Genomic DNA, 15,176 nt, shown 5'->3' with positions numbered 1-15,176 from the left:
TTCTCAATATTGCTTAAGTTTTGGCAGGATTGAATGAATTATACAGGTATTTTTCTCAGCGTCTCATAATAATTATGATATTTTATTTATTATCAGTAGCAATGCCACAACTCACTCATCTCCTTTGGACAAGCGCCACAGGAGTTGTAGGATGAATATGACATAATGATACACTACCGCCATCAGTTAACTTCTGCTTAGTCACAAGCATTTGCTTATTTTCAGAGTTTTAAATCCTAGATGCCTTAACAATAATCTCAGAATGTAGATTGTCACTTATCAAGAGAAAACTACATTAACTTGCAATATACACAATAATAAAACTTGAAGGAAAAAATTTACATCTGTTGCCTGATGAATTTATATTTTCTTCCCGCCTTGGGAAAAATCATATGGCCAAAAATAATACTGAAAGGCTATAATGAAGTGTTGCTTAGATGTTTAAAGTTCTAAATGCTGCCATCAGTAAGATAACAACAATAAAGTTACTTAAAATATTATAATTCTCCAAGTCTATTTCTTTTCCCAGAATAGATTTCTACTTTTTTTTTTCCCATTCTCCCTTCCAATAAAAAACACAGCCTCCAAAAACTCAAAACCATAAGTTTTATTGAAATTTAGCTGGTAGAGAAGAAAACGGTCTCTCTGAAACACAATTCACCAAAATCAGTATGAATTTCTAGCAAAAAGTATAAGCTGTTTTCATAGGGTCATTTTCATACTTCACTTCTGTAAGCTGTTCTTTTAAAAACGTTCATAAAAACACTTGTATTTCTTGCCAGTATTCTTCCTATGTCATATACATTCTTTTTTTGTTATAAAATCATTCTATATATGTATTTGTACCTGGCTTTTTTTCACTCAGACTGTGTTTTATTATTTATAATTCAAGGAACAATCGCAATAATTATTGAGCATTTTCTATGGGGTGGTAAATTGACGTACACTTAATTCTTTTAACAAATTTGTCGAAATAGATGTTATTACCTCCTTTACATTCAGGACAAGGACACTGACCATCAAACAGCTGTGAGTAGCAAAATCAGGACTCCAATCCGGGTGTGCCTCTCTCCAAATCCTTCCTCTCAATCTCTGCACTATACTGCCTTTCAAATGTTTTATGATATGTAAATGATATCCTCTAAGTCACCACAATTACATTTTATCAGAGAAACCACTCTCTTTTTCATTTGCAATATTCAAGCTCTTTGTGGATAAGAAATTATCAGCAGCATACACATAAAAAACCATGATTCCAAAGATTCAAGATCCAAACTTACTTGTAACTTTCCACTTGTCGGCAGGATGAAACAGTAATGAAGGAATCTGTACGGGAACTGTAAGCAAGAGGGCCAGGTAAAAGAGAACCTGGGAGAAATCTCCCAAAAGCATAGCTTTCCTGCTCAAACACCATCAGCATTCCATCCATAGACTGGATACAAATTAAATCGCGACCTAAAGAAGAATTAGAGGAAATTAGGTAACTTATTCTTTTTATGAATGTAATGATTTTATCACTATTCACCACAAATATGTCAGTTAACTTTTTCCCCAAGGGACAAAATGGGCAGTTTAAATTTTAAATCGCAAACTGATGAAGCTATCAGATTATTGTATATCACTATCTACACATTTCCCAATTTTTTCATTATTCGTAAGATGTCTATAGTTTTAAATACATTTATTTTCATTTATTTGAGCTAAAATCTGTAGCTCAAGAGAATACCTGAGAACAATCATGACTCTGCAAGATATCATTTTTTCCAAAATCAGAAATATAAACGGTTCTGCACGACGCCTTCTCTTCTTCATAGTATGTCAGCCCCATACTTTCAAATGACTTAGACATCAGTCAAACACAACAGACCAAATCCATCAACATGTATTAAGCATCAGTTTTATACAAATCACAGTGTTGAGCACTGTTGGGAGAGAAAATGACTAATACCGAATAACACTAGTCACTGATTGCCCTAAACTATCGATTGATTTTGAAGTGTCTTCTACTATTTGTCTGTAAACATTAACTACAAAATTCACAGTTCTTAAAATATACTGAGATGATGATAATGATGATGATTTCTACGGTACAGTATAGTATCCCTAATCTGAGAAAGATCTAGTGGTTAAAACTTTTCATGTTCTGCTAGTGTGATTAGTGTATCCTATAATCTATTATATAGGGAAGAACTATGTCAAAGAAAAACTAAGCTACTCATTAAGAGAATAAACAAAAGGTCGATCTTCTAATTAATTTTTCATCTCTAACCCATACTTACCATATACAGTAAGTCCTGTAGTAACTATTCTATTTTACCTTGGATATCAGTGCCAATACAGTTAACCCTAAATTTTGAAATTTAAAGAATACTTTGCTCAAAAAGAAATTAAATTGCATAGAAATGGATGGTAGTCTTATTATTGTATCTGAGTATGGATATAAGGGCAATTTTCAAAAATGAAAATATGTTGCCAAAGGAGTTTTTTTAAAAAGAAAACAAACTGAGACCTTTGGGGTGCTTATTACTGCAACATATTCTACCCCATCTTAATTGATTCAATAAATTTAACAACTTTAAATAGTCTCAGAGATGTTTCAGGTTGAATATTGTCTTAGCATATATTCACAAAATACACATCTGAACCACTCTGGGATCGCTAGAGAGAAAGGGATTGTTCATGTTAATGCTGTTTTGAAGGGTATCCCCTCAAAGCTCAAATTCTTTTATAAGGCATGGTAGGTTTTTCAGTCATTGTTTTAAGCTTTTCAAATCTATTCTTTATCTACTATGCTTATTAAAGTTTTCATAAAACAAGATATGAGTTTGTATGGATGCTGTATGTATATGCATGCTGTACAAGTGTATTCACAGAGATATATTCAGACAAAGAGTACCTTATCTATCCAGAATTTAACTATATAGCAATCCTCCTGTCTGTACTAAGCAAAAATGAAAAAGTATAAATATGCCTCTAAATAGTCGAAATAGATGCTGCAAAGTCTTTGTAATGAAAATCATGGAAACTTTTTACAGGTAGGATTCCCAGGTCTCACTCAGGGCATCGATTCTTATTTTAATTATGGTTCGAACAGTTGCAGTTCGCACAAACAAGTTACTGATATTCCAGGAGCTTCAGCCTCCTCGTTTATAAAATGAGTATATTTGCCTAAGAGCTCCAAAGTTACAGATAAGATTTAATAGCCTCTAACACTGTGTAGCACACATAAAACACAATAAATTATAGCATCATTATAATGGTTATCATTACCTGCTTCCCCAGCCCAGAGAAAAGAAAATAGCAAATTAGAAAAGGTATGAAAACACTGATAGCTGTGAGCAGTGACAGCTATGCCCCAACAAAAAAGAAGACAACAGGAAATCTATAAAATATATATCAAATAATTCAAAAAAGAATAACAGTCAGGGCTCAGCTTAGAAGCAATTACTAGCCCTATATACTCAAAAAGAGAAATGTCATATTATAATGTACTAGTAGCTATTAAATGGATTTAATACAGTTTAGCATAGTTTAGTCATTTGCAAAAACAAACTTGTGGCTGAAATGCTAACGGCTCCCCCTAAGAGCCATTCTTTCTTTTGGTACTTGAATTATCACTAGACTCATGGCCACCAGTTAGAATAAAGCCTATATCTCCAGCCCTCTGTGACAGATACATCATATGAGTACTTTCTCGCCAATGAGATGGGAGCAGGGTGATATGTGCAACACCCAGACTTACCCTTAAAAGGACAGTATGCACTCCCTTCCCCTCTTTCCAGCATGATGGTAGGGCTGGAACAGCTATCATGGCCTCAAAGATAGAAGCCACATATTGAGAACAACAGAGCTGCCTACCAGTCCTGGACCACTTTATCTCCAGGTGGTTAAACCTGACAGAAATAAACATCTTCCTTAATTAAGTTTGGTCTTTTTTTTTTTTTTTTTTTCGGTATGCGGGCCTCTCACTGTTGTGGCCTCTCCCGTTGCAGAGCACAGGCTCCGGACACACAGGCTCAGCGGCCATGGCTCACGGGCCCAGCCGCTCCGCGGCATGTGGGATCTTCCCGGACCGGGGCACGAACCCGTGTCCCCTGCATCGGCAGGCAGACTCTCAACCACTGCGCCACCAGGGAAGCCCTAAGTTTGGTCTTTATTAAAGCAATGAAACTTATATCTTAAATAACACAGAACTTATCTGAGCATAAAGATCCATCCAGCTTTACTGACTCTTAAAATTTAATTTCACTTGATTGGACCCTGATACCAAAAAACAATCAGATATAGAAGACATTGGGACAACTTGGGAAATTGGAAGGTGACTGAATGTTAGATAACATTAGGAATTATTGTTAATTTTCTTAAGTGTAATTATGGTATTGTGATTACATATGAGAATGTTCTTATCAGGAAATGTGTTCTGCAGTAGTTATGAGTGAAGTGGCCTAAGATCTGCAACTTACTTTCAAATGGTTCATCAAAAAAACAAAGTGTGTGTATACATGTATATACATTTACAACTGTTGACTCTAAATGGTGGAAAAATGGACATTCATGTTACTTGTTCTGATATTTAAATTTTTTCACAATAAAAATGTAAACAAATAAAATAAAGTGTTCAAATATATTCCTTTAGTATACAAATGCACTTTTTTAACCATCAAGGAGGGAACTGAGCACTAGCAAACTGAGCAGGACTTAGGAGGAGAGCAATAAATCTAATCTTAATAAGTTAAGAATCAGAGACAGAAGAAATCCAATCAATGGAACACATGCAATGACCTTGACCTATGGGGGAGGATATTACTGTAAACAAAATATACTCTCTGTATTATTAAAGAATGTGAGGTCAACGCATGTATACTTCCAAGCAGAAGTACAATAAAATTTGAGTTCATTTCAATATGTTGAATGTCTCTGAACCACAAATCTTCCAGTCTCCCAAAGACCTTAAAGAAGTCGTCCTCAAAGTGTGGCTCCCAGACCACCAGCATCAGCATTGTCTAGGAAATTCTTAGAAATGCAAATCCTAGGGTCCCACTCTATACCTATGGAATCAGAAACTATGATGATAGGGCCCAAGTCTAGGCTTTAAGAAGCCCTAGAGGCTATTTGATGCACGCTAAAGTTTGAGAACTACTGCTTTCACATGGTATGACAAAGAGCTAGAGCTTGAAGAAAACTTGAACCCCAGAGAACACTTGGCTCCTTAGCATGATATATGAAGTCTCATTTCCTGAAACTCTAGCAATATAGGGGAGATACTTAATATACTGTAATGTCTACATGGGCTGCCTCTAGAGTCAGATAATGAGTTTCAGTCCAGTTCAACCAATTATTAGCTGTGAATTTGGGCTCAAGTTTCCTTATCTGCAAGATGGTGTACCAAACTTAGTTAGCTGTTGTGAGAATTAAATTAAATAATGTACGGAAACTAGATCCAGCAGGTGTTAAATACTGCATCGCATTATTATTTTATAATTATTTTCTAAGTCTCATACTAAATGTTGTATGAATATTTAACTACTTGCTGTTTCCCACACACATCGTAATGGTGCATACTTCCTTGCTTTTGCTTATGTTATTTCCTTTCCAAAAAAATTCTTACACTTTTCTACCCCTGGCATAGTGAACATTTGCTGGATGCCTCCTGGTCATCCATTGCCCTCTCCTCCCATCTTTAGCCATGAGGCTTGAAAGAGACTGACTTCATTCTAAGCTTGAGAGTAGGTAGGCCCTGACTTATATAAAGTAATTAGTATCCCACTAGTCACAGTGATTAGTTAAGGGATGGTTATAATTTACAGCCAATGAAAGAAACTAAATCCCTAAACTGAGCTGAAACTAAAGAGAAACTTACTCTTCCCCCTGGGGAGTAATATGTGAGGAGGATAAGGTCTGTAATCACAGAAGCCATTAGGCTTTTACAAGGGTGTAGTTAAGAGAGGGCCATGGGGCTTCCCTGGTGGCGCAGTGGTTGAGAGTCCGCCTGCCGATGCAGGGGACGTGGGTTCGTGCCCTGGTCCGGGAGGATCCCACGTGCCGCGGGGCGGCTGGGCCCGTGAGCCATGGCCGCTGAGCCTGCATGTCCGGAGCCTGTGCTCCATGGTGGGAGAGGCCACAGCAGTGAGAGGCCCACATACCGCAAAAAAAAAAAAAAAAAAAGAGAGGGCCATGGAAGACACTGTTTAAGCCAGTGCATCAAGCCTCACTTGGAGCCAAACCTATCCATGGACTTTACAGGCAATAAATTCTCATAAATATTGAAGCTGAGTTGGCTCTCTGTCCCTGAATCAAATGGATCAACCCATTTGTCCTCTGAGAGACATCACAGACTGAAGCTCATGTCTTCCCAGAAATCTTCGCTTTCCCTTCAATTACCCTCCAACTGTGATCCCACAGAGCCCCATCCTTACCTTCATCTTACAACTAATCACTGATTGAAATTATCTGTTTTTGTGTCTCTCATTAACCCTAGCTTAAACTCAACGGCAAGAAGGTATATCTTACTCATCTTTGTAAATCCAACAATTAGAAAATGCCTGGCACATAGGAGATACATTAATAAATGTCTGTTGAGCTGAAGTAAGCTAGGCAAAATACTTTATTCATTTGCAGCTCAGATTGGCTGAGATTTTATTATATGCATTTCACATACTGCATTTTAAGTACATGAAAAATGCTTTATTTATTACAATCCTAGCCACTGACGATTAGAAAAATGTAGGGATCAATCCAAAACATTACTCAAAAATAAATAAATAAATCCTTCAAATCACTGTATTGGAAGCCACTTCAGAATACATACCAAAGGCTCCCCTTACTGATGAGAACAGAAAGAACAGTCCAGAGAAGCCATGAAAGTTTTGTAGTTCTAATAGAACAGAGCCAACAGGAAGCCTCCATAAAAGCGATGGGATTTCAGGAGCTATTTAAATGACCTAGCCATGAACCATACTCAAAGAGTCTTTACCACATGCTCAGTATTATATTAGGAGCTGTAAGAAATATAGAACAACAGCAAATAACTACTATTGCCATTTACTGAGCACCTGTTATATTCCCGCCTTTGTGCTAAACACTTATCCAGCATATAGCTATAATCTTTAATACCAATGGTCCCATTTTACACATGAGAAGACTGAAACCCACAAGAGCTTAAATAATTTGTCTAATGTCAAAGAATTAAAAAATGACAGCTAGTACTCAAGTCAGAATCTGACTCCATTTTACTGCACTGGATCCATTTTTTTTTTTTTTTTTTTTTTTTTTTTTTTCTGTACGCGGGCCTCTCACTGTTGTGGCCTCTCCCGTTGCGGAGCACAGGCTCCGGACGCACAGGCTCAGCGGCCATGGCTCACGGGCCCAGCCGCTCCGCGGCATATGGGATCCTCCCAGACCGGGGCACGAACCCGTATCCCCTGCATCGGCAGGCGGACTCTCAACCACTGCGCCACCAGGGAGGCCCTGGATCCATTTTTTAAAATAATGTAAGTTAACATATAAAATCTAAATGATGTGAAACTGACTAAGCACTATAGAAAATCAAAGAGCCTCATTACAGTGAACTTCCTGGGAAAGGTTTCATGGTAGAGGTAGGATGTATCCTACCTTCTCAGTTGAGAAGGATACCTAGACTGAGAAGGATAAGTAGAATGAAAAGAGATCAAAGGTAAAAGCAGAGGAAATTTCTGCAGGAGAAAAAGAACATATTAGAAAAAGATACAGAGGCAATTAGACTTGATCCAATGCAATGGATCAAGTTCTACCAACAGGGTATGAAATGTAAAAGCAACAGATTGAAAAGATGACAATAGCTAAGTGATGTTTCCTCAAAAATTATGCCTAAATAATACAGGGAAAAAATTATCTTTTAAAGTTGAAATAACTAGGAAGGGTGGAGATTTCATCAGAATTTAAAATCTGGATGTTTATCTCATTAATCATAACCATGATGACAGAAAAATAAGCATTGTGATTTGAAATACTATTTGAAAGATCTAGGAACAAACTGACAAAGGACCTACCAAAATCATTTTGAAAGAACTTTGGAAATCAGTATTTTTCATTTTCAAAGGCAATGAAAAAATTTTGTGCCTGTGGGGATGGGTGGGTGGAGGCAGGAAAGTTCCATTATGGCAGCCTCATGAGATGAATATTTATTAATAAGTGTGTCTCATTTCCTGGTGTTTAAATATCATACAGGGGCTTCCCTGGTGGCGTAGTGGTTGAGAGACCGCCTGCCGATGTAGGGGACACGGGTTCGTGCCCCGGTCCAGGAAGATCCCACATGCCACGGAGAGGCTGGGCCCGTGAGCCATGGCCGCTGAGCCTGCGCGTCTGGAGCCTGTGCTCCGCAACGGGAAGGGCCACAACAGTGAGAGGCCCGTGTACCGAAAAAAAAAAAAAAATCATACAGACAAAGCTTTAACATGATGCATAAATTGGTAATCAATTACATGTTGAACTGACTGCTAGATTAACACTTTTCTTTACTAAATTATAGTCTGTTCACTAAAATGGTCTGTAGCAGTGTGTGTGTGTGTGTGTGTGTGTGTGTGTGTGTGTCCCTGTGCTCAGTTCTTTCCACCATGCATAACCCAGAGCATTTTCCATCATTCATTATTATAGCAACAAGGGCCCCATGGAGGGTAGTTCTGAATACCATTTCCTCCATTTCTCTGCTGTCTTTTTCTTCCTCTGGAATCTATGTAGCAGAGTAAGTGGAGAAGAAGACTACCATTACTCAGCATGCTACATGTTTTCTGAAACTCTCTATGCTCGTATTTCTTTTACACATTGAGTAAAAATACAAGTGAAGAAATGCAAACGTGACCTGTGGCCAAGCATACATTGCAGTTCAGCATACAGCTGTCAAAAATACTTGGTCTTTCTCCAAGTCTGAAAAACACATGAAAAACAGCTGTACAGGTAGTCAAAAAGGCAGACAGGAAACATCAAGAGACTTATACATAAGATCAGAAGAGTCCAAAAGTCTGTGGAACTTCCGCTCGTTTTATGCATGCACTTCATGCACAGAAAAAGGTTTTGTTGTTGTTGTTACAGAAAAACTGAAACACTAACTTATTAATCTTTATTGCAAACTTAACTCAGAAATGATACAACATGTTTGCTATGAGCAAGACACAAAAATGTTCGGAGTAGGATTTCAACAGATATTGACTTAAAAACAATGGTAGATGGATTTCTAGAGCTTACAGGATAGTAAATTTGCCATTAAGTATCATTTTGTGCCTTTTCACTCGTATCATTATAGAAATAAAACTATCACCATTGTTTTGCGATACATGCTACTATTTGGCTATGCTTAAAAATTAATAATTGGGGGCTTCCCTGGTGGCGCGGTGGTTGTGAGTCTGCCCGCCGATGCAGGGGACACGGGTTCGTGCCCTGGTTTGGGAGGATCCTGCATGCCGCGGAGCGGCTGGGCCCGTGAGCCATAGCCGCTGAGCCTGTGCTTCCGGAGCCTGTGCTCCGCAACAGGAGAGGCCACAACAGTGAGAGGTCCACGTACCGCAAAAAATAATAATAATAATAATAATAATTAGTAATTAATTGAATAAAAGAATAGCTAACTTCTTTCTTATTACTCTCTCCCTCATATTCTTTTTTATTTGAGCAATTGAAAAGTAATTAGTGTCTAATAATAATGCAATATTCAAGTAGATTCGAAGTTTAAAACCTTAGTTATAAATAAATAAATAAATAAATAAAATTTATTTAAAGCCCTAAGAAAATAGGAAATCAACAAATAAGATACATGTGTTGAGGGCCTCCCTGGTGGCGCAGTGGTTGAGAGTCCGCCTGCCGATGCAGGGGATACGGGTTCGTGCCCCGGTCTGGGAGGATCCCATATGCCGCGGAGCGGCTGGGCCCGTGAGCCATGGCCGCTGGACCTGCGCGTCCGGAGCCTGTGCTCCGCAACGGGGGAGGCCACAGCAGTGAGAGGCCCGCATACCGCAAAAAGAAGAAAAAAAAAAAAAAAAAAAAAAAAAAAAAAAAAAAAGATACATGTGTTGAGCTAAATGGCTAATATTTTTAAATATGTAACAGAAAAATTACACAAATTCTCAACTATTATTCAAGTGTTATGCCAATAAATAATTCATGAGACTAATTAAGACTGAGGAACGGCATGGACATATATACACTACCAAACGTGAGGTAGATAGCTAGTGGGAAGCAGCCGCATAGCACAGGGAGATCAGCTCGGTACTTTGTGACCGCCTGGAGGGGTGGGATAGGGAGGGTGGGAGGGAGACGCAAAAGGGAGGGGATTTGGAAACATATGTATATGTATAACTGATTAAATTTGTTATAAAGCAAAAAAATAAAAGAAATTAAAAAAAAAAAAAAAAAAAAAAAAAAAAAGACTGAGGAAAATAAAAATTGGGTCTACATACTAACTCTTCCTATGAACTTGACTTTTGACATTTTAATGTTCTTATTTTAATAGGAATTTTAATAGCCTCACAAAGACCACTAGTGTGTGTTCCACTAAGCTATTTATCACTATTTTCCCCCCTAAACTGTGAACAAGGTTAATAACATATTATAAAGAAATTACAACCATTCATTAAATTAGCATTACATGTGATAGATTCAATATGAATGCAATGTTAGAGTTTAAAAGAAGGCCCTAAACATTATGTTATCACTTGCATCCACAAAATATTGGGTGAATTACTTTGTCAGATGTAATGATCATGAAAGATTTGATAACATTCTCCAGAATTCACATTCATTCAACAAATTCCACAAACATTTGCTGTACCTAGTATATGCTAGGAGAGACGGTCGCTACCCTCAGAAAGTTCAGTGAATATGGGAGTTATAACAATGTAAGAACAGAGGTGTACAAAGGCTATGGAAGCATGATTAATAGTATCTGGAAGAATGAAGAAAAGCTTCAGAACAGAAATAACACTTGGGTTTTGCAGACTAAGAAAGAGTTTGCCAAACGTTCAGAGAAGCAAAAGCAGAAAGCACACCATTCAGAGACTTGGATTATACGATTATAAGAAAGCTGTGTTTGAAGAGGAATAAGATCAGTAAACTCTGAGGGAGGGCGTTGAGTGGAGGGAGATCCTGCTGATGAAGATGGCAGGCATGCTCAACAGAACTGATGGCAAAGCCACAACTTAAGTCCACATTTGCTGCAACCTTATTTTAGGCCCTGAAAGCTCTATCAAATTTCCTCATCTGTACAGCAGTTGTATGAGGAGAAGATTGTAATGATGCTACTGTAAGGATAAAATACAATACAAATGCATACTGGCTGGTACCTAATAAGCATTCAATAAGTGGTAAGTGTTTGATATTACTGGATTACCAGTTTCCTTACAGACCAAATTATGTGAAAAACTTAAAATTGAGAGGAAAAAAATCCTTCAGACCAAAAAGGATAAAATTTAATGTGGGAAGGAGCACACACCAAATCAGAAATTCACCCTTTTTGCCAAAACAAAGGATTTTTAAGACTTCAAGAACTACGGAAAATCTCTCAGAACCTAGGTCTGTGTGAACTTCTGTCTACTCAAGATGATTTTCTGTCTATTTTAAGTATACTTTCGTCAAAACAGCAATTTCTCTAACATGATAACTATTGAAGAAATCTCTAAAGAAGTACATTATGGGTGTGCCAGAAAGCTCTATTTGCGAATGAGCTGTCTCTGCCTCTGTACCCTCCCCCAACACACACATGTCCATTTTCTTCCCCTACCCCACCCTGCCTCTCTTTTATTTACATTTTTTTGCAGGATGACCCTGAGTGACATACGAAAGACAGGACAGATGATATCATACAGCAGAGCCCATTATTTATTACCATTCCTTTCTTCTCTCTCATCCAAAAGGAAAATTCTTAAAGGGTGAGTATAAGGTTGGAGGTATATTTTTTTAAATAACTGGTTTCAAAGTGAGGTAAATTTCTCAAGGTAATAACCAGCCATGATAAGAAATCCAGAAAACTCTCCCCAAAAAATAATTTAAAAAAGAAAAAAAATTTAAATACCTCTTCATTTTGTACAAACATTCTTCATTTGCAATATTATCAGTCCAATAAAGCAATAACACCAAAAGCTAAATATTTGCTTTTTATATATTGTTAACTCTCAATCCTAAAATCGTCATTGTATCAAAAGAAGGAATAAGAAAAAACTATAGTCTACACTGAATTCACTATAACCAATTAAATTAGGTTGTGAAAAAAATAACTAAAGCCAGGAAATTCTCAGCTGAGGTTCAACTTCATCTAAACTCATACAATTTTAAAAGGCAAATCAAAATGAATTTGGGATAATGACAACAATGACTTTAAGTTTCCTGAACTGTCAATTCTTATCACAAAGTTTGATGTGCCGCTTAACCACTGTTTGGTCTGGTAAATGTCCTTGGATTCTCCTAAAAGAAGCAGTTAAAATACCATATCTTGAATAAAAGTCATGAAAACAAATATAACAAAGTAATCATCTTAATATACAGATGGAATCACATTATCAACCCACTCAAAAACTTCAAAGGTATGCCAGTGTCTCCAGAAATAAGTAGAAATTAATAAACAGGATATCCAAAGAACTCTTCAGTGTATCCGCTAAATGAAATTTGACTACTCCTTCTCATCCAGTCCCAACCACCAAATACTTCAGGTAACATAAGTTTGCCCTAAATGCCCTTATGCATTTGTTACTCTAGTTCAATTCACCTCAGATATCATTCCCCTATCTTAACCTCATAAAATCCTTCTACATATCCTCCATCCCCAGCACCCAACCATTTTGAAGCTTTCTCCAATCCCCTTTAGGCATAAATAACGCACTCTTCCTCTATTCTTTCTTAGTACATTCTGCATCACTGCCTATTAGTACTGACAATATTTTTCCTGGTGATACAGCTAAATTTGGCATATTTCTCTCCCCTCCTCAACTCCCATAAATGAAGCATAAAATCCTTGAAGGTAAGTCGATTTTGTTTTCACAGTCTGGCTCACAGCATTGAGTATAGTCCCTTATATGTCAGTGCTCCAAAAATATCTATTCAAGTCAACTGAGCTCACATGGAAGTAGAAAACCATGTCAAACCGTAGTACTAGGTATCAGGATGCCAATGATCATCAAGTGGGCCAAGAAATTTGATAACATTACCATAGTCACATGAAAACCCCTTGAGATTTGGCATTATGCTTTATTCACCACACCTTCCCACCCCAAATAGTCCCTAGTATATAGTAGAGATCAATAAATAATCATTCAATGAATGAATGAATAGCAGCAAAGTAAAAGTGGTATGGAAAAGGCCCTAAAACAATTAGTTTTAATGTGACACTTAAGAAGCTGAAATTCTAAATTATTTCAGGGCTTAGTACTATGTCAAAAGACAAAGTATTCATTATATGTGCAACATTAGATACACTAGGAAATACTCTGCTCTTAAGAAAGATAAAGCCTAATAGAAAGACACAAGAAATAAAGGTGGGGTAGGAAAGGATGGCAAAAGGAAAATATATAAATGAGAAGGGAAATCACTTAACCATAAAGAATAAATTGTGGCAGCCCAAAGAGGATACCAAAGAAACAGAATGATCTTTAAATCCATCAGTATTTCATAAAACTCTAACTGCAAAAACATACACAGATTAAGCCTTAAAGCTTTAGTAATTATTACAGCCCTGGGTACAAAGTCTTTCTCTGGGTAATATGAACCAAGGGATTATTACCAGCAGGAAAAGCACCCCCCAAAAGGGTACTGAATAGGATACCCTCTGACTATTCCTTGTTCTTAGAGCAGGATGGTATATTATAAAAGAATAAATTGAGCAAAGATGGGAAAAGTATCAAATGTAGCATAAAGTATTAATATGTAGTGGAAAGAGCAATGATTTTGAATCAAAAAGACAACCTGGTAATGTTTTAATCCTGCTCTGACACATTCTAGATACGTGACTTGGCTATTTTGTTTAATTTTGTTCACTGTTTCTTCACGTGCAAAATAAACCCTATCACAATCTCTGCACCCCACTGGGTTGCTGTAAAGATACGGAACATATGCAAACTATCCAGTTCAGGACCTGGAACATGGTAGGAATGCATGCCAATCTCAATTCCAAATACAGCACACTTAAAAAAATAATCAAACCAACTTTCCCTAGTACCTACACTTATATCTTGAATATCAGATACAGTAGTTTAGTCATTAAGTCTCACTCCTTAGGTGTAAAAAAGTAAACATCTCAGGGAAAAGTTAGGAAAAAAGGTGACCAGGAAGTTGGAAATGGTTCAGTTCAGAAGTTCCAATCTTTATTTGCTAAAGTACTTGGCTCTTGAATTTCACTGATCTATAAAATTTCAGAAACTACTGGGGAACATCATACGTTGTCAACCTTGTAAACTGCCCAATAAGGATATTAAAAAAAAAAAAAAAAAAAACATAAAGACTATCATCACCAACATTTTCTACAAAGACAATGTAAAACAAGTAAGTAGGAAATAGAAAATGTTAGTCCTCAATATAGCCCTTTAACTGAACAAATTTTAGCTTTATGAAAAATTTACTTCATTAGCTAATTTTTTTTCATTACCTTAAGACCATTTAAAACTTTAACAGGGCATAGCATTTGCAAACCACTAGTTTATCCTAGCATGAACCACTTTTAAAGAACCCCCGTACCAGCACTTAAATACCACTAGTATAAAAAAACCTCAGAAAACAAGCACAAAAAGTTTTCCCGTTAGAAGAAGAAAGGAAAAACTGGTTCCAAAACCTATTCAGGCCTAGGTTAGGTGAGGAAACAAGCATTTTCCATAATATGCTGGCTCTTTACAAACACCACTGTCAGACTTCTGGAATCAAAAAGTGAGGCAAAGGCTCCCCCTGCTGACAAGTAGACAAAGAATCTAATCCTATCAAAAGGCAACTGACTTTTCAAAAATCTTTCCAATACTGACTGGATATCGCATGGGCTTTTACTATTCTCTATCAAAGACTAGTTTTACTTTATATCCTAAAACACTGGAATATAGCTCCATCTGATACAAATGTGAAAGACATTTATAACTAGGTAATACTCCATGTACATTTCAATAAATCTTTCTAAACCAGCTTTCAAATTTCTTGGTGTCTGCTCTATGCTCTAAAGCTTAACTGAGCTAGAATGTCAT

General features: G+C 37.0%; 1 protein-coding gene across 8 annotated transcripts in view; it reads right to left on the bottom strand.

Annotated features, from left to right (window-relative positions):
- Positions 1 to 15,176, bottom strand: part of BBS9 (Bardet-Biedl syndrome 9) — a 479,004-nt gene that overhangs the window by 377,021 nt on the left and 86,807 nt on the right. For all 8 annotated transcript variants that reach the window (XM_082632872.1, XM_082632873.1, XM_082632874.1 and 5 more), the window contains one exon: positions 1,281 to 1,455. In XM_082632872.1, the coding sequence (XP_082488998.1) occupies positions 1,281 to 1,455 (175 nt within the window). The remainder of the gene's footprint in view (positions 1 to 1,280; positions 1,456 to 15,176) is intronic.

The sequence above is a fragment of the Mesoplodon mirus genome (assembly GCF_964341445.2).
Source record: "Mesoplodon mirus genome assembly, chromosome: 9".
NCBI lineage: Eukaryota > Metazoa > Chordata > Mammalia > Artiodactyla > Ziphiidae > Mesoplodon > Mesoplodon mirus.
The sequence above is the reverse complement of the archived record's forward strand: the minus strand, read 5'-3'. Positions and strand labels throughout refer to the sequence as shown.